The following is a 24,060-nucleotide window of genomic DNA, read 5'->3' as shown; positions in this document are numbered from 1 at the left end:
CAGCTGTTTATCAGATTCCTATTTTTACTTCTTGACTTTCAACTGTGACTATGTATAGGAGTTTCTTCAGCCAGTAAAGCACTTTTTAACAAGAAATATTAATGTACCATTATATATAGCATCCTCACTCCTTATTCAGCAAGGATAGCTGTTATACAAAACAGAAAACATCTGCTTAACAGTGGGATAATTTCTCTTCAACCCACCAGATTAGAAATAGAAAGTTAATGGCAGAGGTTAATGAAGACTGTACCAAGGAGGATTGAGTTTCTGCAAGTACGTTTCAGAAGCAAAACAAACCCTAAAATTCAATATTTATAAAAACATAAAAAGACTAGTTAAAAGTTTCTATTCAGAAATCTCTACTGACTACACTGTTATCTTAGGCTCTGTAATTCCTATGAGTATAATGATTCACTCCTAACTCAGGAGCTAGAATCAGGTCAGGGCATTTTCTTGTTTTCCCTGCTCCCAGATATCTTGCCTTTCTTGGGATTTCTGCCAGTACTGTCAACCAGAGTAGTCGATTTTTATGTTGGCACACTGAATTATCATGATGTGGACAGCTGTCTCCTTGGCAATTTTATGTAACGTGAATCTCTTTCCTCTCTTTGCTTTCAACTTCTTCGGCTCTGTGAGAAGAGCTCTGATTGCAATATGCCTGTCACAGCATGCTCTCTATGAGAAACAAACACTACTCTGAACTGCTCCTTAAAGGCCTCACTGTATCTGCCTCATCTTAGCTCTAAGATAGAAGATCTCCTGCTGCTTGCAGTGAGATTTTGAGTTGGCTTTTTTGTTACAAAGGCAGGCACTTTCACATAAACCAAGTGCACTCATTAAGTTTATTGGGCAGTTAAGTGTTAATGTTAGAGCCCTCCTAACTATTATAATAGCTGAAACCAGTAGAAAAGTAAGTCATAGTAATGTCAGAGCTCCTTCCTTAGTCCTTTCTTTTATTCTGCCAGTTACAGGATGACAGAATATCATTTCTGAAGCTGTGACACAAATCTGGCAACCCACTCCATTCTGACACAAATTAAGGGCCAGAAATCACACAACGATTCTGACACAAATTCCCTCCACAGAAATGCCCTCACTCTATCAAACAATCAGAAGAGTATAGGAAAATAAAAAAAAGGGAAAACAAAAAAAGAGAAAAGAATTGTCCTTTTCCAGCTCCAGAACACTTCACAGCATTACACTTCTGAAATCAGTCTGTAGATTATAGTAGAGTCTTATAAAAGCATAACACTGAATTGAAGAGAAAGTACCTTAGCATTTTTCCCAAAATCTAAATGTCTTGCAATTATGAATCCTGGATATTTTGATATGCAAGCTGATATCCAACTGTTCCTCTCTTTTAGAACATACAAATCTAATTTAATCAACTAAATTAATTATCATACAACTCAGATTCCACATAGAGACATATCTAAATGCCTTTCCATTCACAGGACTCAGCAAAGAATTGTAAAGGATGAGCTTTATTTGCAGATCTCTGGCACGGATCTTTTTCACAATGATGTGAATACATTTCAGTATGGGGGTAGGTCAGAGTGATGACATGCTGACAGTCAGTGGGGCCTCTGGAAAGAGCTGCTTATAATCTTCCCCCAAAAAAGAATTAATAAGCTAATTTTAAAGACAGATGTATAGGAGCTCCACCCCCAACAGAATATGTAATCAGTGATATTTGATTCCCAGTGAAAAAATTAGCATGTGAATAAAGAGGAGCTTTGATATCAATTGTATTATGATAAAAACAGTTTTTGCTTTCATAGTTTTCAAAGTGCTTTCTCTCACCAACCCAATCTCCCTTTATTGCCACTACTTTTCTTCATGTGCAACACTACTGAAGAGTGGCAGAGGTTGTCTTTCATTTTCTAAGCTGTTCTTCAGTGTGTGATTGGTATGAGACTCAAGTACAGTCTTTTTCTTCGTAAGAGAAATGTTTGCTTTCTGTTAAAGTATTAGGTGTGTGAGGGATGGACTTTATAACATTTCATCCCGAAGAGGACACATTTTTGGACCATCAATCAAGATAACCAGACAAAAGAACAGCTATTGAAACAGTGCCATTGTTCTTCCTGATATGTCAAGGAAGCAGAGTTTTTCTGGATGAGAGGAATTCAGGTACAGTAGACAATGCAGAATTAGATCCAAATCCTTAAATGTGGAAGGACCATTTCGACTGGATCACTTGTTGTTTCCAGTGACCATGTAGAGGGGATTTTAATTTAAAGACATCTTTAAAGAAGCATTGCAGCACTGCTGTTTGAGAGCAGGACATGTCAGAAAAAAATTTAAAAGCACAAAGCAGAAGAAGAGGGAAGATGCTGTGAGCTCCTGTTCTACTGCACTATCCCATCTAAATCACTTGATTTAGGCTGCAACAATTATGATCACAGACACAAGTAACACAAATAACACAATTTTTAAATAAAATCAGCAAATCAGTGTTAATAATATGCACAGATTCAGGTGAACATTTGCCAACCACTTTACATGGTAAAGTTAAACTAGCTTCCTACTGCAAGAATCTGAGAGAAACAGCTGATCTGGCAGACAGGTGACTGCATATCAAACCAACATGAAACTGGCTCACCATGGCACTGCACAGCACTGTTAGTGCATGCTGACATCGCCACGTTCAGAGAACACTCCAGGCTGTCCACAACATGACAAGTTACCCAATCCACACCATTATTAACAGTGTGATTAGGTTTAGGGGATCTAGTACAAAACAACCTAACTACCTAATTTCACAGGTGAAATAAGAAAAAATCTGATATGCACTTAGAAGCATTGCTAGTACAGCTTATGTTGTTTGTATAGATCAGCACCGCTTATATTACGAAAGTATTAGAGATCATTTTTACTGCAATTGTATCAGGAGCATAAAATCAGTGTAACAGCTGCATTGTGCTCCGAGCCACACAAAGACAGCAAAAGCACTGCCTGTAATACAGGGAGTTTACATGGATATGTACAAATAACCAAGACTGCATGCAAGCAGGATGAAAATCATGAAAAGAACATGTGAGAGATCAGCTTCTGGTTGAAATTATTTTGAAATCGAGAATATACACAGTTAGCTCCAAAAACAACCACGAACAATTAGAATGTCTCTTTGCTTCATAATATAAGCATAGAATAACATTTTATTCTGAATAAAACAATCCATAAAAAAATCTTGCAATATCACTCAAAAATTGTCATCATAAATATTTGGTTTATGTCTCTCCAGCTTAACTCAGACACATTTATTTCATCTTTCAGAATGCGTATATAAGAATAGTGGCCAGTAGACTTCAAGAAAAATTGGCGTTATCACACCAGGATCAACAGTATATTGACTACCAACAGCCCTGTTTTTCCCTTGATGCAGGGCTTGCACAAGTACTTCTCTTGACCTTAATATAGAAAGGTTAAGGTTTAGTAAGTAACCAGAAAATAAAAGCATCACAATGCAGATCAGATAACCTCAAAAAATACAGGAACAACAGTTTGTTAAAAACATGCTGCTTTTCTAGCAGGCAAAAAGATCTTTAGAGTAAAGGCAAAATATCTCACTCATTCAGCAATATGAGAGTATACCTGAGCTTTTTGGAACAAAAATTCTAACTGTTCTTAATTCGCAACCAAAATTCCACTTAAGGAAAATATATCAACGGATGTTCATTCAGGATCACGTCTCTACACAATGACAACCACCACTAGATTGACTGAACTGATAAGATTTCTCTCAGCAAATAATGCAACTTCAAGAGTACAGTCAATTGCAAATCTTCTTTCTTCCTCTTAATTTCTAAAGCACATTGGTGTTGTAATCAAGTAATAAAATAACATACTTCAAATGCAATTATAAACATGCATTTTTTTCATATGGTTTAAATAATTTAAAATGTAAAAAAAGAAAAAGGATTTTTTTATTTTTCTATTTTTAAAATGACAACTAAACACTAACAAATGTCTTAACACTTCATACAGTCAAATGCTCCTCTTGGTGCTACCGATCACTTTAAACTGAAAAAAAGAAAGGAAATCAGATTGCATCTCTGTAGTCTCAAAAAAAAAAGCAGTAGTGAAAGTATCAGACAAAATAAGACTGACAGAAAGACATGAAATGAATTGCTTCATGTAACTGAGAAACACAGATGTCATATTAAGCTTATTTTACTGTATGGGTGGCCCAGGAGAAATTGGAAGTAAAGACAAGCTTATCAAGAGAAGACCACCTCTTCCCTCTGATGGAGCACTCACTCAGGCTGGGTGACATGGCAGTCCTTGTGACTGTTGTTGTAACTTGGCACTTGTGCCAGGTCTTCACACTTGTCATTTTCAAACACAGTGGACAAGATAAGGGATTGCTTTGCTCACAGAGGTCTGCTTCTCTGTGATAAACTTCTATCTCATCCATAACTAGATTTAAGATAGGTAGGATACACTCATCTTCAAAGCTGTCACCAGAAGGGAACTCTATCAATGGCTTCAGCTTTCATACATTACAGATAAACTTTCCATTTTAATCAGTGCCCTTTGTGACTTTTCAAGCTATCATAACCATCAAATGCCTAATATACTCCCAGATACAGGGTGCTCCAAATTAGATTCCAGTTACCCAGTCAAGCTTCAGGGCCTCTATTTACTGCAAATGTGACAGCTAATCAGATATAAGAGGAGTCTGAAAAAGTAGAGGGAAAAAATTTCCCTACCCACCTCTGTCCTGCCAGGCTGCTTGCCACAGCAATGTATTTTAAAACTTTCATAAACCTCAAACAAACAAAAAAATAGGCTTATCCATTACCATGTTAGCTTGAGTGAAAACATAAATATACATCACAGAATGCCTGCCACTACATCACTATTTACAGATGTCAGAGTTCATTTATTATTAAAATAAAAAACAAAAAACCAATACCACAAAACCAAATGTTTTAAAGTCGTCTTTAGTATTTCACAAGAAGTGACTGATTTCTAAACTCTAAGGTGGAGCTATTCTTTCTAATCCTTTTATACTGACTTCTATCATAAATGATATTAGATGCTATTCACAAACACAACATTATTGCCTGGACCACTTCTTTCCAGTGTGTAGTCTAAAAAATCAACAGAGTGCTGGTAAGGCTGTCAAGAGAACAGCTGCAAAACAGAAATTTTCCCCATTGATTTTGTATGAAAGAAAACAACACATCCAGGAAAATGTGCATTTTATCTTCCTTATCTTCCCAAAGTAGAAAACGTATATTAAGGTTTTATTAATAGTCATATATCAATAAAACATCCATAACTATTTTTAAAGAAAATTTATAGAGTGCTCCTTATTTACTGGAATGAAAATATTTTTTTAAAAAAATCACTATCTGTATTTATAGTGCTGTTGTCCTCTGTGTGTTAGAGCTGCAGAATATTTTGCATTTCTAATTTTTATTTCATTCACTTTGTCCATTTTCTCCCCTTTGTGTTAGCTGCTTTAATGATACTTAAGTCAGGCACTCAGGGATCAAATTACCAAACTGCAGAATTATTTCTGAATATGCAATCTCTAAGGTACAAGTAAAAATCCACTTGCAAAAGTCACTCACCTGCAATGCTGTAAATTCACTTGTACAGTGTGACCTTTCCCCCCCTCTCCAATCTCCAGTCATCAGCAAATCAAGAATCTCATAACAGTTTGTACTACAGAAGTTTTTAGAATCACAGAATTACTAAGTTTGGAAAAGACCTCCAAGATCATTCGGTCCAACCATCCACCTATCACCAATATTTCCCCACTAAATCATCTCCCTTAGTACAAGATCTAAACATTTCTTGAACAACTCCAGGGATAGTGATCCAACCACCTCCTTGGACAACCTCCTCTTTAGACACCCCATCCCAGTGCCTGACTGCTCTTTTAGAGAATAAACCTTCCCTAACATTCAATCTCCCCTGGAGCAACTTGAAGTCATTCCCTTTAGTCTTATCATGAGTTACATAGAAGAAGCTGACCCCCACCTTGTCACACTTCCTTTCAGGTAGCTGTAGAAATTGATAAGTTCTCCACTGAGTCTCCTCTTCTCCAGGAGAAATAATCCCAGTTCCCTCAGCTGCTCCTTCACAAGTCCTGGAGACTTGTGTTACAGAACCCTCACCAGCTTCATCATCCTTCATTGGACATGTTCCAGGGCCTCAATGTCTTTCTTGTAGAGGGGCCCAAACTGTACACAGTACTCACAGTGCAGCCTCACCAGCGCCAAGTGAAGGGGATGATCACTTCCTTGCTCCTGCTGGCAATACCATTTCCAATACATGTCAGGATGCCATTGGCTTTCTTGCCCACCTGGGCACAATGCTGGCTCATGTTCAACTGATCAGAAGCTCCAGATCCATTTCCACCACACAGTATTCCAGTCACTCTGCCCCAAGTCTGCAGTGTTGCATGGGGTTGTTGTGGCCAAAGTGCAGGACTTGGCACTTGGTCTTGTTGAACTTCATCCCATTGGCCTCAACACAATGATCCAGATCCCTCTGTAGGGCCTTCCTACCCCCAGACATATTGACACTTCCTCCCAGCTTGGAGTCATCTGCAAACTTACTAAAGGTGCACATTCTCATCCAGGTCATTAGTAAATCTATTGAATGAGACAGGTCCTAATACCAAACCCTGGCAAAAACCACTAGTGATCAGGTGTTGGCTTACTTCATTATATGTAATTATGATTAGATAGAAATTTTGTGAACAAATTGCTAAAACATCTGGAAAATCTACACAGTTGTCAGCCTAAACAGACATTTAGTACCTTCAAAGATATGCCAAAACTATATGAAGGTGCACTTCACACCTCACTTTAAAACATAAATGCTGAGTACATCCTGATTTTGATCTCTGTTCATTTCCCACCTTTTAAATCAAATGCCCACCTGATGACTACCCTGTTGGCTGACATGCACATAATTCATGGTGGTGCTCTCAGGAGGTCATCAGAAAAGTAGGCATTTCGCAAGAGTGGTGCAGAGCAGTAGTCAACCACTACATACTCCCATCTACCTACAAGCTAATTTGATTAAAGGTAGAAGATCAATCAAACTCTGTTGCCTCAGAATGATTAATTACCTCAGCACTTTCAGAATTAATTATTAGTACACAGCCATGGGGATAAGAAAACCCAATATAGCAGAAGTAGAGGCACCCAGCGGGCAGATTTACAACATTGGGATCTATTTTAGCCCAGAATTTATTATCCTTAACTAATGACAGTGTCTTACTATTTTTCTCAAATTACAGTTAAGTGCTATAGTGAGTTTACAATTTAGCAATGATGGAATTAATATACTTTTAGATTTTGTCCTTACTGTGAAATGAAAAGCACATGAAAGCAATAAAAAAACATTAACAAAAATTACATCAGTTTTTGAACAGGGAACAAAGTGCTTAAAATGCTGAAATTTTATTTTTTTCTTGTGCCTCAGTACAAGGTCCCAAGTCCAGCTGCCAGAGCAAAGTTACTGATGATGCTTAAAGAGTATATTTCAGCAACTTCAGTGTTTCTGATTATCAAACAAGTCAGTATGGCCAAAAATGCTGCCATTTTCACCAGGGATAGAAAGCTTCCTATCACCAGCTGTCTGCCAGCAGCAGCACTGGCCCCATCCTCATAACAACATCAGGGAGATTTACTGGATCATGCACATCATTATGAAGGCTAACTTCCCACACGGCCATCAGCTTGGCTCAAACAGCCTGTGTGGTCACCAGCAGCACACTGTGGTTTGCAGCCAGGAGCTGGAAGCAGAGGGTAGAGCTGAACTGAGATAGCCAACATTTGCTGACAACTTTTGTACTGTGAACAAAGAAAAGAGGACCTCCTGGATAACAGGATACATTTGCTGCTGTTACACAGAGCATTCTGTTTGCTCCTCTCATAAATTTATCAAGCTCCTGTTTGAATCCACTTAGTGTTCTCTTTCTCTGTTTCTCTACTTACTGTTCTCAATATGAAATCTCAAAATGTCTGGCCTATCCTGGCTTCCTGACAGCACCAATTAATTTGTCCATAGAGCAAACAGGTACTTTATTCTGCCACCACAATCTCTCTTCCCCCATTCTCTATTATTTGAGAACAGTCCTGGTTCTCAGCCAGATTTTACTCTACAGTTTAAAAAAACTAATATTAATTTCTTTTTCTGTGTCTAGATGTTCCATTCCCTTGTTATTAGTAAATCATTCTTTATATCTGTTTCTCAAGTGAGTTCTCCTTTATTCAACTTGGAAAGTCATTCTGTTTATTATATTCCAGTTGTGGTATCATCATTGCCTTGGTTGGTTTTATTTTCTTTTTCACTTTTGCTTTCTTTTTATTGTATTAGGAATAAACTGGGATTTTTTTTTTTTTTTTTTCCACACTGCATTTGGTGATTTATAGTTTATCTGTCATACTGTGTTTTTTTCTTTGTCATTTTCTGCTGGAGATTTATGTACTAGTTACATACACCAGTTCCTATGAGAAAGACTTTCAACTATTAGTTTTCATCCCACTGCTATTACTCCAAATCCTTAGCAAAATCCAGTTCTTATGTCATACACAACTCCTTCTCAAATTTTTAGTGATTCTTGGCTTTGAAGTAGAATATTTCATTGACATGTTCCTACCTTTTAATGACAATTTCATTAACAAAGATAATGAAGAAGATTTTTCAAATCTTGCATTAATATGCCTTTCCCTTAATTACTAATGCTCTACCTTAATGTCATAATAATAGTTATTAGGTCTTAAATCTATATAGATTAAATCTACATTTGTTCCCCAATATAAAAAGTGTAAGTGAAATTAGATAATAGAGCTAATCTAGTATCATACTATGAGATTTATGATACCATTTACTCTCTTCTGTTTATGCATATCTTGATTTCTTTCTTGCAAAGATGTTCCAATGGAGAAGCCATATCATAATGTCACCACTTGCTCAGGAGCACAGATTTCTCTTGAAGCACTGTCTCTTGGAATTTCAGAAGAATCAGTACAACGCTATCAGTTCTGATACCCTGGGAGAAATATTATCTCCTCTCCACGATATGAAGGCACTGAATCTGCTTTGAGCTTTTAGTTCCATTATCATAATTCTTCAGCAGCCGCTCACCTACATCATCATCAACCTCTACAAAAATTAAAGCAAGGTAAAAGGGTTCTTTGTGTTTTGGAGGAAAAAACCTATGCCGTCTTTAATAATCAACATACATTTTTGCTGCAGACCTCATTTGTATGTGGCTAAATAACCATAGATTACCATTGTTAAGAATTAAGTCTGATTCTCTTGAACTTTGTTGATCATTTAAAGCCAGGATAAGCTTTGTCCCAGCTTTTCATTCACTCCTGTTTGCTGGCCACATGTAAGGTCCAATGTAGCAAATGCGACTAAAGAACTGATCTGCTTAAAAAATAATTTTTTTCTCCACAAGACCAAGCTGAACTCAGTCTAATTCTTCTATCCAGTTTGCCAAACAGTTATACACATGTTTTGGCTACCACAAAAGAAGGTGCATCAGTTTGCCTTTTGACCGTTCTCTCCTTAGCTCTACATCGGGTCAGAATTGCTTTCATTTTTTCTACTACTGACTAAATTTGCCACACATGCATTGATGAATGAAACAAACCTCAATCTGAACACTTTCACAGACTGGTACACAAAACATTGCTGTTGCTCTTACCTTGTAAAGTATGTCAATTTTCAGTAGTGTACAGAATATAAATATGTCACAGGTCTTCCTTTTATCTCTTGGTTAAATGTATGAAAGCAGATAAGAGGTATCCATTTATAAATCCATGTTGTTCTGCCACTAGTTGTTGCCATTAATATAAGCAAGAAACGCAAAAAAGGACTGAAAACTACACTTTACATACTGTAAGCATCATGTTACATAGTGTCAATTAAATTGATACAAAAAGATACAAGTTAGAAAGGCAAAAAAATCTTCATGAAAAAGAAATGCTAATTAAACTGCGATTTCAGGTTTGAAACTAAGCTATCAGATAATTAGACAGGTGATTAAACTTTCTTCAGTTTTCACACTTGAAGAGATACCAGGTGCCTGTACAGTGATGTGTCAATGAGATTCAGATGTATTGGTTTTAGGCCAACGATTTAGAAGAGTTGTGAACCCTATTTCTCCTGAAATTGCAACACACTGGCAAGTCCAAAACCCAAGCCTCTTATATAGCCAGACAGGATTCACAATTCTTCTGCTAACAATTCCCACGCACCCCACTCTCTACATGAGATGACCCAAATGCTGATTTTATGTATGTTCTACATAGCAGAAATAAGAGTTACAAAGAATAAAAGGAAGAGGGAGCTGGAAAGGAAGTTTAGATCATGTATATGCATAGAAAAGACAGCAAACAATGCATACTTGAAACTTGCTTTCTTCTGCAATATATATGTAGCCTCTTAGAGTTTCATTTTGTGAAAAATATAGCTTGACTAACTAGAACATTCTTAGGGATATATTACATCCTCAAGTATGTGAACACAAACAGAAGCAAATAAACTTCAAAACTTCTGCTTGTTCTTGTCAGCTGTCTCTGAACTCAGAAAAAAATATTCTGTCATTACTTCAGGAATCATAATCTTCAAAGTTTTTAAAGTCTTAACGTTAGGATCTGCATTTAATAGTTACTGAACTCGAAGTAAAACAGAGAGAACCTCATTCATGCAGACAAATCCCTCAGATTTCAGTCTCAAGTAGCACATCGCAAGGACAGCAGCATGATTTCCAAAAGGATAACTTTGTCAGAGGCAACTCCAAGTCAGAGGTAATGCTCTCTGCTGGATATTGGGTTTGCCACTGCCGAGATAAGCTTCAGAGCTATTTCAACCTCACTGGATTTACTAATTCATCCTTCAAAATATAATAAAGCAGATGTAATAAACCTTTTGGGTCAAGTTTCACCCAAAACAGATGTATTTCCAAATCACTTATTAGGTCTCTAACAAGGCCTTAGAGACTTCCATACTTACAGGTGTCTTTTTATCAACAGCACAGTTCAATTTAATCTAGATAAAGAGCCCCTGGATAATTAGCAGTTGCCTGAAGTGCACTAGAGTTTCTATTAGGTCAAGTCAGAGAAAGCAACACTGGTCTCTGAGTAGTCTCTCACAAACCTTGATTTTTCCTGTTTTCCATGTTCACAAAAGGCCAGTGATAACAGCTGAATTAAGTCATATGGAAGAGTTCTTTGAGATATTTACCACATACCACAGTTGCTCTCAAGAGAGAAATTGAGAAACCCTTATTTCTAAAGACTGCTGTAACATCCAGAAGTTCTTCCTGTAAAAGCAAACTGTGTGTGCAGTAATGTTGGATATGAAAACATACAAGAGAGCATAAACTCTCCCACAACAGCGTTTTCAACTGCAAGGCAACAGTGTAAACATCTTCAGAAAGTGCCCATGTGTACAGCACCTCAGATTTACAGAAATACCAGACAATCTATAAACTCTTTACAACTCAAACCCATTTCTTTTCAAGCGGGCAAACTTACCCTGCATCGTTAGAAATACAGGTCTTTCTGGCTATGTTCAAATCAACATTCAGTTTCGATCACTGCCTTAAAAGGAAGCCCTCTTTTGCTATTCAAGTGATTTAATGACCAACATGACCAGAGTTCGTCACTTACTGGACTCGGGGTCCGAGTTCCCATCTCCTTCTGTCCGGCTGTTGGGTGATGCTTGCTCGTAGTACTCCTCCTGCGGGAAGCCAAGGGGCAGTGGGTGCGATGTGCTGGCACCACTGCTGGGTTCGTGGTCTCCAAGTCCACTGTCACTGCAGCTTTCCTGGGAGCCATCTGGTAGGTGAAACGTGACACGGCGCTGGGGCTACAAGGAAGGAAGAAAATTATATGGTTTCCACTACAGTATCAGTAATTGCTTAATGCAACCAATTTAGGAAATGTATTATTTCAGTTATCTGCTGAAGACGCATTATCTATAGTTCTGCACAATTTCAGGCTTTCGTGAACAGGCAGCCTGCTTTCAAACCTGCTTCACCTGACAGCACTGCTTTTTTCTACTTTTAGAAAAGTAAGCCCTGATGCAAAATGAAGGACACCACAAACTAAGGAGATTCTGTCAGACTTCACAAGTCTTTGGATGCCTTTTGTATATTGACTTGGAGATTTCAATCAGTTTTTGAGGCTCAATTTATTTCACCGCTCAGTTTTCTAGTTTTCAGAAAACATTTTCTTTCCCATTAAAAGCTGCTTTACACTTTTGGGCCTAAAGAAATGTCACACACTTCTAACATTGTTGTATTCTTCCAAGTCAGAGAAAGAACAAACAATAATATGCCTTATGTATTGAAAACAATTTTAATAGATTTTGCACATCCATTAAATTAATGAATTGAAAGCAGATTCCACTACTCTGCTTCAGACATTTCATTACAACCCCTTTGATTTCCATTATACCACAGATCTGCGTCTTATCAGTATAAGACTGGAAGCTGGGAAACAGAGGAAGGAGCATGGCTAATGGCTTGAAGGAAGGGCCAGGAGAGTAAAAGATTTAATGCATCACGCACAGGACAACATTTTCATTCTTACTGAAATGTAAATTTATCGCTGTATAGAAAGAAAATGTAGAAGCAAAAAAGCAGATCCGCTAGGAGTGTCTTGAAAACTTGCAATATTAACATTAAAAAAGAAAACATTAAAAAAGAAAACATTAAAAAAGAAAACCACAAAAATAAACAAACAGCAATCTGAAATAAATAAAAACTTTATTTTGAAGACAAATAATCAAAATTCCATCTGAAAGGGAATGGGAAACTGCCCAATTCCAGAATTGCTGAAGATACTACTTCTCATGCTCTGGTAAAAAAAGTATACACTACCCTGAGGTATTTGGTCACTTGTAGGTCACAATGTTGAACTCAATGAAGTATACAAAATTAATGCTACAAAGTGGTTCCTCTTTTTCTTCAAAATGTCTTGCACTGTGGCAATAATACGTATGCCACAAGACAGGTGCTGCACAGCACAGCCAAGATGAACTTCACTTACATAATTCCTGACAGATGCGACTCAAAACTGTTCTAAGAATTTACCAATAAGAAATTCATTGCTTTCTCAGAAAACTGGTTTGAGTGCTTCACCATTACTAATGGATAGGTTTTCTTCTAATGTCAAATCTGACTCTTTCTTGTTACAAAATAAATCACTGCTTCCGTCTCATTCATCATGCTCTGTTTATTCCCACTCATCTTTCTGGTATTTGGCACTTTACTCTATTTCAGAATAAACAGATCTTATTATTTCAGTCTGTCTTGTGTTTTCTGATATTTCTTACTGCTCTCCCTTACACACATGCTCACACATGATTCCTTGTGTGCTGCTTAAAACTTGTTACAGAGATTCAGTGGATATCTTCAAAGTGCAGAGAAGAAGGGTTATTTCACATCTCCCCCAGGTTCCACTGCCTTTGTCTTTTTTTTTAAGAGTACATTTTCCTTGCCAACTGTCCTAAGCAAGGGTCTTTCACCAATTGTCTCCTCTCTGGTGTGTACCACTGATTAATGAAGCACAGATCAGCACTTTGCATTCATTCTTCCTGGCATTCTGTTTTTCCAGATGATTTCTCTGTCAATCAAGTACACTGTATGTTCCAGTCCTGCTTTCTGAAGCAGTTCTGTATATTTACCAAATTTCTAGTGCTAGATTTTCCCTCATTTGGCAGCTGAGGGAAACTGGAACAGATCAAGCCAAGAAATCCGGAAACCTGCTGAGCACAGAACAATTCACATTGCACAGGATGGAAAGGGGTGGGAAGATCACACCCAGGACCATAGAAGTCTCAGAATCCACTCCAAATAAATTGGCGTCATCAGAATAATATTAACTCTTTGGAAATAACTAATTAATATATAACTTATGATAGTTTATAACTCATAAAATTTATAAGAAAAAAATAACATGCTATTCTACTTTTTAATTGGCAACTGCCTCTCAGAGCCCTATTCACACCAGCAAACTCCACCTATTAAAAAACTAAAGTTTTGTGGAGTTGATACAAGAAAAATATCCCCACAGTGATCTAGATTTACCCCCCCACACAAAACTGCACCTGCCTTTACATACATGCAAGCCATTGCATATGGGAACTGATCATACAGTTGCTTTTGCCTTAAATGAACTGCTGTTCACAGTACCTATGAGGAATCCAAATGTCTCTAAAATTACCACAAAACCCACAAAACGGCAAATATTTAGTTGTATAAATTGAGATGTTAATTGTAAGAAAGATGAAAAGCAGATGATTTAAAATTAACCAGAATGAACTAAAAGCTCACCACTTACAATTTGACAGTGTCCCTGCTTCTATCTCATCTGACAACACCAAGACAGGGCAGAGCACTTCTGAAAAAATCTATCAGGATGAAAAGAACACTTGTTTCTCTACTTAGAAGTGTTGCCATACTCTTAATTCATGCAGACAGACGACAATGATCTGGAACAAGTTATTCTAATAAAACTTTGCCAAAAGCTGGGACTTATCTTCTGTCACATTTATTTTGGAAGTTTCCTCCTTGAGGCATTAAAATTTCAATTGATAAGATTATAAAATATCCTCAGCCTCCAGCTGCTTTTCTATTTATTTCCAAAGGGAATTAACACCGATAGCAAAAGAATAATGAGGATTATGGTTTATTTTATTTATTTGAATGACAGTTACTATATTTTCTTCAAAAAGGGACAAATGCGAGCAAAACTTTTATGTATTCTTACTGCATTTTAAAAATGCTGAGAAACTTGTAATGCTATCTGACCAACTACTTAAAAAGAAGAAAAAAATAAGGAAAAGTATCCAGAATTATATGATTTCTCTGGTATGTTAAACAGTATTAAATTATCTTTATTGTTCTGAGAACAAAATTCTGGTTCCAGAGACGTTATGAACCTAGTCACAAGTTCTGTCAGAAGTCTCATATGGCATCCCAAAATGAAATGCATTTAGTAAAAGCAGCCTGTGTCTGGAGGGATCAAATTATCTTAGAAAACCTCAAACCTTTTACTCTCATTATTGAAATTTATATGAAGACTGATCAAAGCCCTAAACTATTATGTGTTCAATCTTTCACTACAATAATTAGGCTGTGGCAGAGGGAAGAATAAAAGATGAGTAAATAGCTTTGGATACTCTGAAGGGATGATTTCTGGAATTATACACCAGGGGTTAGCCAATTTATAATCAAAAACGGAAAAAAAGGTAATAGAAAAAGCAGCAGATATCAACTGAAGAACATTAAACTATTAACCTTATTATCTTCATTCGTTGAAACAAATTAATATCCTTTTAAAAGGAGATCATAAAGAAAAAAATACTGTTTAGGTTATGTTGAATTAATTGTATTATTTAGATTATAATTCTAATTTAAAATAGAATTTGTTTAGGAGATGTTCTAAGGTAGCTTGAAAATAAAAGGATTACTTCAACATTTTTCTCCACTAATACACAGCCAATGTATATACAAGTACTCAAAATATTTTTTTTATATTAAAACCTATTTTTGCTATTAGTATTCATTTTCTCTATTACTTACATCTCTTAAATGCTAGGAAAGCGGAAAATTGAAAACTTTAAGTAATCTGACAACTGCTTTCAGTTATGACCACAACTTCTTAAAGTTCTTAAATAAAATTCCTTATCAAAAGGTAACTTCCAGCTCAAGTCTTTATACACTATTGCATTTTGTTCCATAACTGCTATATTTTGTTCCGTATGCTTTGACAGAGTTACACCAATGCTCTCATCTTCCACTTGCAGAACAGAGGCCATTCAACACTCATTAAAACTGATGAAGAAAATGTTACAAACTTGGAACTACACAAACTTCTGACAGAACCTCAATGAGTATTTACTTTCAGAATCTAATCCTCGTTTTACCTAATACATTTTCCAGTAACATTTAACAATTAAATTGATTTTTTTTTGCTTCTCAACATAACAAAGAAGTGAAATGAAAGAACAAATAAAACTGAAAATAACATTTAAAGCTTGTCAAACATTTTATTTTTGCTTCTGAAAGGCAGTTATTGTATGCTAACTAGATGTCAAAATGAAAGCTGAAAGCATGCTTTTTAAAATATAAAACATGTAAGTCTTCAGTTTGATATGTGATTAAAGAAAAATCACACACAAAAGTAACACTAAAGCAGTGCTGTTGCTAAGGCTGAGAATTGGGGAAGTCTAAATTCTGATTTTTTTTTTTTAGTATGTTCTTCACTTTCCAGGTTACCATCTTTGATATTGTTATCTCACATTATTTCTGATAGGAAAAGCCATATCAGTTACAATAACATAACAGATTATGTGGAAATATTTTTGTAACATTTCACATCACTTCTGACTGCTGATCCAACAGAATAGATCTCAGAAATATTGATCAGATGTTACTAGAATCGTGAATATTTGTTTTAAAAGCAATAGTATTGCATTGCTTACCTCCTACTTTCTTTGTGTTTTCATTGGAATAGAGTAGAACTTATACTTTCATAAATGCACATAGCACTCTAGCTCTATCTTCATTCTGTTAATTTCAGTTGTGCTTCAGATAAATGTATTTCATCTGTAGGTATAGATTTATGAAATAATAAATGATGTTCAAATGAATTACTGTGCCTACTTTTGCATTGTGCCAGTCAAGACTAAGCCATTAAGTTCAAGCAGAATGGGTTATTAAAGCTTTAGAGATCCAGAAGGAATCTCAAGAACTTGATTCAATTTCCATGCATGATTTTCTTCTATTCAGTTTTTCATTTAGAGATCAAAACTTTCTACAGCAATAGACATGCATTGAACTTCACAGACCATCATGAACATTCACTTGAAGAAGCTGAAAGTGTGCCTTTATCATTTCTAACCAATAAATGGAGCTATTTTTTAAACAGTGTTTCTCAGAAAAAAAGGATTTATATCTAATTTTGGTTCTTTTAGTTGAAAGTATACTGAAGTCAGGAGGAAAACAGATACACATACAAACTAAGGCATGCTGAAGCATTGTCATTAAATACACTACCACAAGTAGTTGTGCATCAGTTCAGCTGTTCTTCATTCTACAAAATAAATCCAGGTTCTGCAGCCTTTGTGCCTGCAGTATTGCTGGATGAGAATATTACCACATAGTTTATATGTGATACAGACCTGATGCACAGTATTCACAGACATATTTGTAAAAGATGAATTTGCTCTGCAACAGTTTTAAAACAAATAAAAAGAAAGGAAGAAAGAAGAAGAGAAAGACAAAAAAGGTAAAAGTACATTAACAGAGAGCAAGTGGCAATATAAGTTTTAGAACCTAAGGAGGTTGAGACATATCTAGAATAAAGAGAAAGAAAAACATCCTCAATTTCTTCTGGAAAACAGCCAAATATTTTTGAGTCCAGAGGTTTTTAAACTATATTTCCAACAATTTTGACATCTTTCACAGTAGCCTTCAAAAGCTGTGGGGACCCCTGTCACTCCTGGTCCCCAGGAGCAGCCAGCTTTTGCTGCACCCTGACACAGTAAAATAGCAGGCTTTCTGACACATCTCTCTAACAAGACTCAACACAGAAATTCAAGAAAGCAATGGACCTTTTCTAAATGGAGAAGAAAAGTGCTTTGGTATATCTGGGCTAGATTGCTTCTCAAGAAGTAATGCTTTGAAGCACATTTTCCCCTACTTTTATCAACACTGTTACAATCTTCCTATGGTACAAGAACATGTAGCATTTCAGAGTGTTTCACCAACTGGAAAGTTTTCTCAGTACGTTTATTACATTAGTATTTGTTATAGCAGAACGTCTATGATGTTTCATACCATGTATTTTATTAGCTAGAATGGAAAAGAAAAATAGTTGAAGTGGAAAGATAGAATTAGTATATTTTAGTATAGTATATATTAGTATATAGTATATATTTTGTAGTTGTCAAAACAAACACGTTGCTCTTCCAAGAGAAGAAAAAGAATGACGAGAAAGATACCGTTTCACTCCAAATGGGCTCTCAGAAAACTCAAGACTTACTAAGACAGAAGTGAAATCATTCTTTCTTCCGCTCTTTGCATCAATATTTCCTTGCAACACTTATCCTTGTGTCCTTCAGCAAATATCCATCAACCACCTAGCTTGCTGGTTCTTATAAATGTATAGTGTCATTTGTTATCTGAGGCAATGTAAAGTACATTCTGATGGCAGTTATATTTAGCCCATCTTTGGGTGAAATAGTTAATGAAGTGGCAGGAAAATATAAAGAACATCTGCAGGCTGCAATTGTTTTGCACTCTGGCAATTAAGAAAGGGAACTTTTATCAGCGTTACATTCATTAAAATCCAGTGGTCCAGGATAATCTGTCCTGAATCAAGAAGTGATACCACTGACAATAATCCAAGAATGGTTTTCAAGATCAAAATGTGCGTCCTGAAATCCAATTGCAATTGCAAGATTAAAGTTTTACTCCTAATATGAGAAGTTATTCCATACATTGACATAAATGAATTTTTGACTGGTCGGCTTTGTTTTGTTTTAATATTATCATTGTAAGTAGGATAGATGCTATGGTATATATGCCACAGTGAACACTTCGTTATTTCAAATGTCTAAAATATTCATTTTAATCTCAAGTTGTTTTAAGAAAAAGCATTACATTTTAACTGATTAAAGCCAGAAATCTCCCATTCCTATGGCTAAACAATCAGGTTGGAAATGAATAAATTTTTAAATTGTTTACAGTAGAATGCATGAAATATTCAAAATTACTAAAATGAATTGAGCTACATTCTATTAACATTCTTAAATGGATGCCTGAAATATGAATTTGTAAATGAATAAAGTGTATAAATTTAAAGTGCTGTATTGTATCACTGATACTATTCTTTGCTCGTACAGAGCTATGGCTCTGCAATTGTCCTTTCAGGTAATCAGAATAAACAACTGTCTTTCAGCATTCACCACTGACATGATTTCAGTAAAACAAAATATACAGCCATTAGCCTTTCCCTGTTTCGTAAATCTTTCTAGTTCATTTCTACATTCACTGCAACCATTCTTTGTGACTATTAAGATTACTTATCTTTCTTCACACAGCAAAATACACAATGCAGCATGTGTTAGTTTGCATAAAGAAATAATGCAGCTCTGGGCAGGGAGAAGAGAGAGGTTCTGGCTGTAACCTGAGGAAAATCCTTTCTGCAGTGTCCAGCCTCAGCCCAAGAGCATGCAACCCACCTGTACCTGTGGCTGCTATTCCTGCAGCTGCCCCTGCTCAGCACCAGCCCTGCCTTTAGGCAGAAGGTTTGTCATTTTACAACACAACCAGAGCGTAGCCATGGAAAGCAGCTGTAACTCTGGGCTTGGTTTTGTGAGGTTCAGGTTTGTCACCATAGACATGGTTTGGTAATGCTCAGAGCTGTGGGTTCCATTTCTAGAAGATAGTCTTATTAGCATGAGAGAGAAAACATAAACTAAAGCCATGCAAAGTAATCTGTAAGAAAACAGAAGTGACTCAACAAGTCCAGAGAGATATGCTAAAGCAAAAAACATAACAACCCTAGGGGAAGGAGTAGAGTGATGCACGCACACAAGGACTGCAGCTGTGGTGCACGGCTGAGGCCAGACTTTTCTCACGGGCCTACTGCCCACACAGAGCAGCAGCATTGAGCACATCACTGTTTTACTTCAGAGCAAGCTAGTTCCAACCATTTACTGTATAATAACAAATAACATTACTGGCATATTCATAAATCACACAATCCTAAGGAATGATGTCTAAAGAACTGAGAAATGGAGAAGGGTCCAGAGAAGGATAAGGACACAACAATGAATGCCATTTCTGAAACATCTTGAGTGCATATAGTGGCTACTATTTCCTCATATGACACAACAAAAGATTAATACTTCTACCATCTTCACTTCAAAATTATTCAAATTTCATGTAAATCTTAGTAAGATCAAAGGTAAATCATCAGAGGTAAATAAATGCTCTACTCCACTTGCTACACTTGGAGTACTGTGGCCAGTTCTGGGGTTCCTTCCAACCTTAACCAGTCCATGATTCTGCAATGCTGTGAAAATACTCTCCACGCAATCCACACAGAACACACAACCAATAAACCTACAATACTCTAAGAGCTCTTACAGCATGGAGATAATCAAGAAGGGTGGATGCCTGCTCTACGTGACTCAAGAAAATAGCGATTCTTCCTCATAAAATAAAGTTCTTTAGAAACAGATGTAAGGCTTTGGACCTACACTATGTTCTTACTGCTTAGGAGAAAGAAGTGAGATTGCTGAGAACAAAAGAGCACCTTTACAAGAAACCAACAAGAAAAGAGGGCATGTGGGGGGAAAGTATTAACATTAATATCAGCAGGGCTTACATAAAAGTCATGTAGGTAACAGGTGAACACAGTGGGCATGGGCATTTTCCACACACATGCTCCATGCACACGCAGACAAACTTCTGTACCAGTAACACTATTTATTACCCATGTAATTGCCCTGCTAGCTCACCCTGAAGCTATCACTATGCATGAATATTCCTGAATAAAGAAGTCATTAATTCTACTCTAAGGTATTTCTTATTTTCATTGGCATACAGTATGTCTGTGCTTTGCACAAAACAAAGTTGCACTTCACATATTTTCTAGGCAAAGTGTTTAAATACAAATTTGCAGCACTAGTTATGTTTCTTTGCCTACTATTTTTAATGAATTTGACATCTGGTCTTTTTTTGTCAATTCAGGTGGCATATTGCAATCAGAAGAAAGCTACTGTGTAAATATCCTGTTCTGCAAGTCACCAACTAAATGAGTAAGCAATGGAAAAAAATCCATAGCATGCAATTAGCATTATCCTTTTGATTTTTCCTTTACTTCACTGAAGTCATTAATAACTTTTAGTAGGTAAAATTGAAGCTAGGAACCCTCCTACACCTTAGGTATATTATATTCTACCCTTGCACAAAATAAATTCTTTGATGTACTGGAAATCTTATTAATAGATTCACCAGAAAACAAGCATGTAAGCTGGCAGAGGCAATTGCAAGAGGTAAAATGAATGTAAATGACAGATGAAAGAAAATTTCCATTCCGTTCAGATCAATATAAACAAACGTGCTGCAACAACCACAGCACAAAGTGAATTCATCATACTTGTTTTTTGGATTATTTGTCCTGTTCCAAATGCACCCTCTTGTGTTCCTGAGCTACATTATTTCTTCACGCAATTAACACTACATTAAGATGCACTCCTGCAGGGTTTTTTTCCTTATGTAGCTGAATTGAAGTTTTTCCAGAACACTCAGATATGGGGTCGGGAGGATGGGAGGGAGGTGTAGAGAATAGCTTTCTGCTTCTCTGTACTGCAATTCAGAAAGCCTGTAATTGCAGCACTTAATAACTATCTAAATACTTAAGCCAGAATTAATTACCCCGCTATTATGGCAGAAGTATGGATCATATATTGGGTATGATGGAGAGAATGTGTGATAGAACATTTTATTGTACTCAGTGAATGCAGTGGGTGTGCAAGGTACTTAACCTATTAGAAACAATAGGCTTCTCTACTTGGATCCTTCTTAGTATGATCACCAGCTATCTACAGAATCAGCCTTGCTCATTTCATACCTTTTATTGTTGCCTAATTAAACACTTTCAGGACACTCCATTTACCAGGGACTAATCATCACTATAAAATAAACCTTACTTTAAAATCATATTGATACTTGATGAAAAGTAAAAGGAATCTAAATGCTTGCTGTTAAACAACTTCCACTGAAGCAGATTTTGAAACCTACAGCCAGATTAGCAGCCAGAAATCAAGGCCTTTCATCAAGGTGAATTCCTCTGTCACTTGGCAGGTTTACATGGTACAGAGAAATCAAAAGTATCTGTAGCTACTGTTAAAGCTATTTGTTCACATTATTTAAAAATCTCTTCATACAGAAGCTGGACAAATACAGGAACGTGTAATGGGGAAAGGAATAATGGTTGTGGAACTGATGCTGTAGTCAATAAAGCTGTAGAAATAATATATGTAATGTATAACATATCTAAGCATTTCAACATATATAACAAGAAACCACAAAAAAAAAACAAAAAACAAAAAAACAACAACAAAAAAACCAATCCAGATAAACATGGCAATCATAAGGGGGAATTCAAAATCCCAGGACATGAAGCTTCACTCAACACTTCATTCAGGCCTTTATACAAAATACAAACTAGAGTTAACTTGATTTTATTCAATATATTGAAAACAAAAAACGAAAAAATAATTCCCTCCCCCCAAAAGTAATGCCTATCTAAGATTAAGCAGAAAAATTTCATAAGGTGGAGGCAGTTTCATTGATTGAATAAATTTTGGCAGTACTGCTTTGATTTCACAGGAAATCAGAAATGCTGAAACACAACAACTTTTGCTCTAAGTTCAAAAGCCTTGTGCTGTGAAGATGTCAGTAGCTGAAGCATATGCAGATATATATTTACTGGAAAAATGTACAATCATCTCAAAATAACACAATCAAAATTGAGCATAGTTTCAGCCAGGGTTCACGTAAGAAGGTGGCAAGATACTAAGTGCCATCGCTAACATTACAACTGAAGTGATCAAGTCCCTTTCAGCTATGTAGAGTTGCCCTTTAGACTTGAATGATGGTTTATTTATTTCATAAAAACATTAGTGACTAATACCAAGAGATTCTCATGATAGAGATCACACAACTGTGCAAGAAATTTCCTTAGGCTGGGGAGTGATAATTTCCTCTCATGTTGTATGCCCTTGCATTGGTTCACTCTAAACCCAGCCAACAAATTCACTTTCTGTAATTGTTTACAGCCCTGCCTCAAAAGATAAGCCCTATTTTCTCCACAGTTAAAGACATAAATCCACTCTTGGTACAGACTACAGTCAAATTCCCCACTGAGTCCCTAGGGACTCATAGTAGAAAGAATACAAACAACAGCTACAAGAAGATGACTTTCTAGCTCCAATCAATAATTTGCCTGTCGCTCCACAAGCGCATCGCTGTATCAGCATAACTTTGCAAAGTTCCTTATCAGTGATGCACTCTGCACTTACTGGGTAGACATTAAGCATTTTCACATCCCATGGGTTTCGCATTTCAGTAAATCTCCCTCTTTCAGTGATACAAATACACAATAACTGCCACAGACTGACAATAGAAATTAGAAATTTGAAAAACAGTCTATAGTGTAATAGTACTTTGCACATATATATCATCCTTTACTCCAATGGGCTTCAGGAAAATGAATTCAGTTTTAAAATAACAGAACAGAAAAGATAGTTATTAAACAGTTTTCAAATCAACAAACCAAAGCACAAACAGCAATGCCCTCTTGATTCTTGAGATTGAAGGTTAAAGTTAAGTCAGTGGCAGAAACGAGAAATGAAATAAGGAATCATGGATACTGCTATGCAAGATACAATTACATTTTATGTTTTCTATCTACTATGCCTCCACAGAGAAAAAGCTTCCCTTTCTCGAACAATATATTTTTTTAAAAAAGTATTTTCCTGATGTAAAATATGACAAAATACTACTTTACTGCCTAGAGAACTATGGATGCTTGTTTTATAAGAATAAGGCACATAAAGCATTTCTTAAAAATTTATCAAAGCCGGAGAATTCTTCACAAACTCAAAAATACACAATAGAACTGCTTTCTGATCACTCTGGCCAATATGTACAGGTATTCACTGAAGTGAGTGCTAATGCAGTCTGTTTCAGTGGAGCCATACAGATTAAAAAATGCTATTAGCAATACCTCCTAACCTAAACCTCTGTGAACAAGTGAGAGCAGTAATGACTGCTCAAGACTGGAAGTCTGGTGACTGCAGAAGATGCATTCTGCCAAATATTCCATCTGTGAATAAGAGACCAGTTCATTAATGAGAGTCTTCCAACAAACTCAAAGCCAGGAAAGGACTGCCTTGACAAGTAAAGTTCCTGTTAAAAGCTCTATGGTTCATGAAGTTTAAGATTGAGCTATTATAATTATCTGATATCTCTTGATAACATGG

The 24,060-nt window shown here is 36.3% G+C and overlaps 1 protein-coding gene across 2 annotated transcripts in view; it reads right to left on the bottom strand.

The window, feature by feature from the left end:
• The window catches only part of PCDH11X (protocadherin 11 X-linked), a 441,647-nt gene that overhangs the window by 116,580 nt on the left and 301,007 nt on the right, over positions 1 to 24,060 (bottom strand). For both annotated transcript variants that reach the window (XM_090150278.1, XM_090150279.1), the window contains one exon: positions 11,661 to 11,859. In XM_090150278.1, the coding sequence (XP_090006404.1) occupies positions 11,661 to 11,859 (199 nt within the window). The remainder of the gene's footprint in view (positions 1 to 11,660; positions 11,860 to 24,060) is intronic.

The sequence above is a fragment of the Phasianus colchicus genome, chromosome 14 (genome assembly GCF_987193195.1).
Source record: "Phasianus colchicus chromosome 14, bPhaCol1.hap1.1, whole genome shotgun sequence".
Lineage (NCBI taxonomy): Eukaryota > Metazoa > Chordata > Aves > Galliformes > Phasianidae > Phasianus > Phasianus colchicus.
Note: the sequence above shows the minus strand (reverse complement) of the source record. Positions and strands in the feature narration are given on the sequence as shown.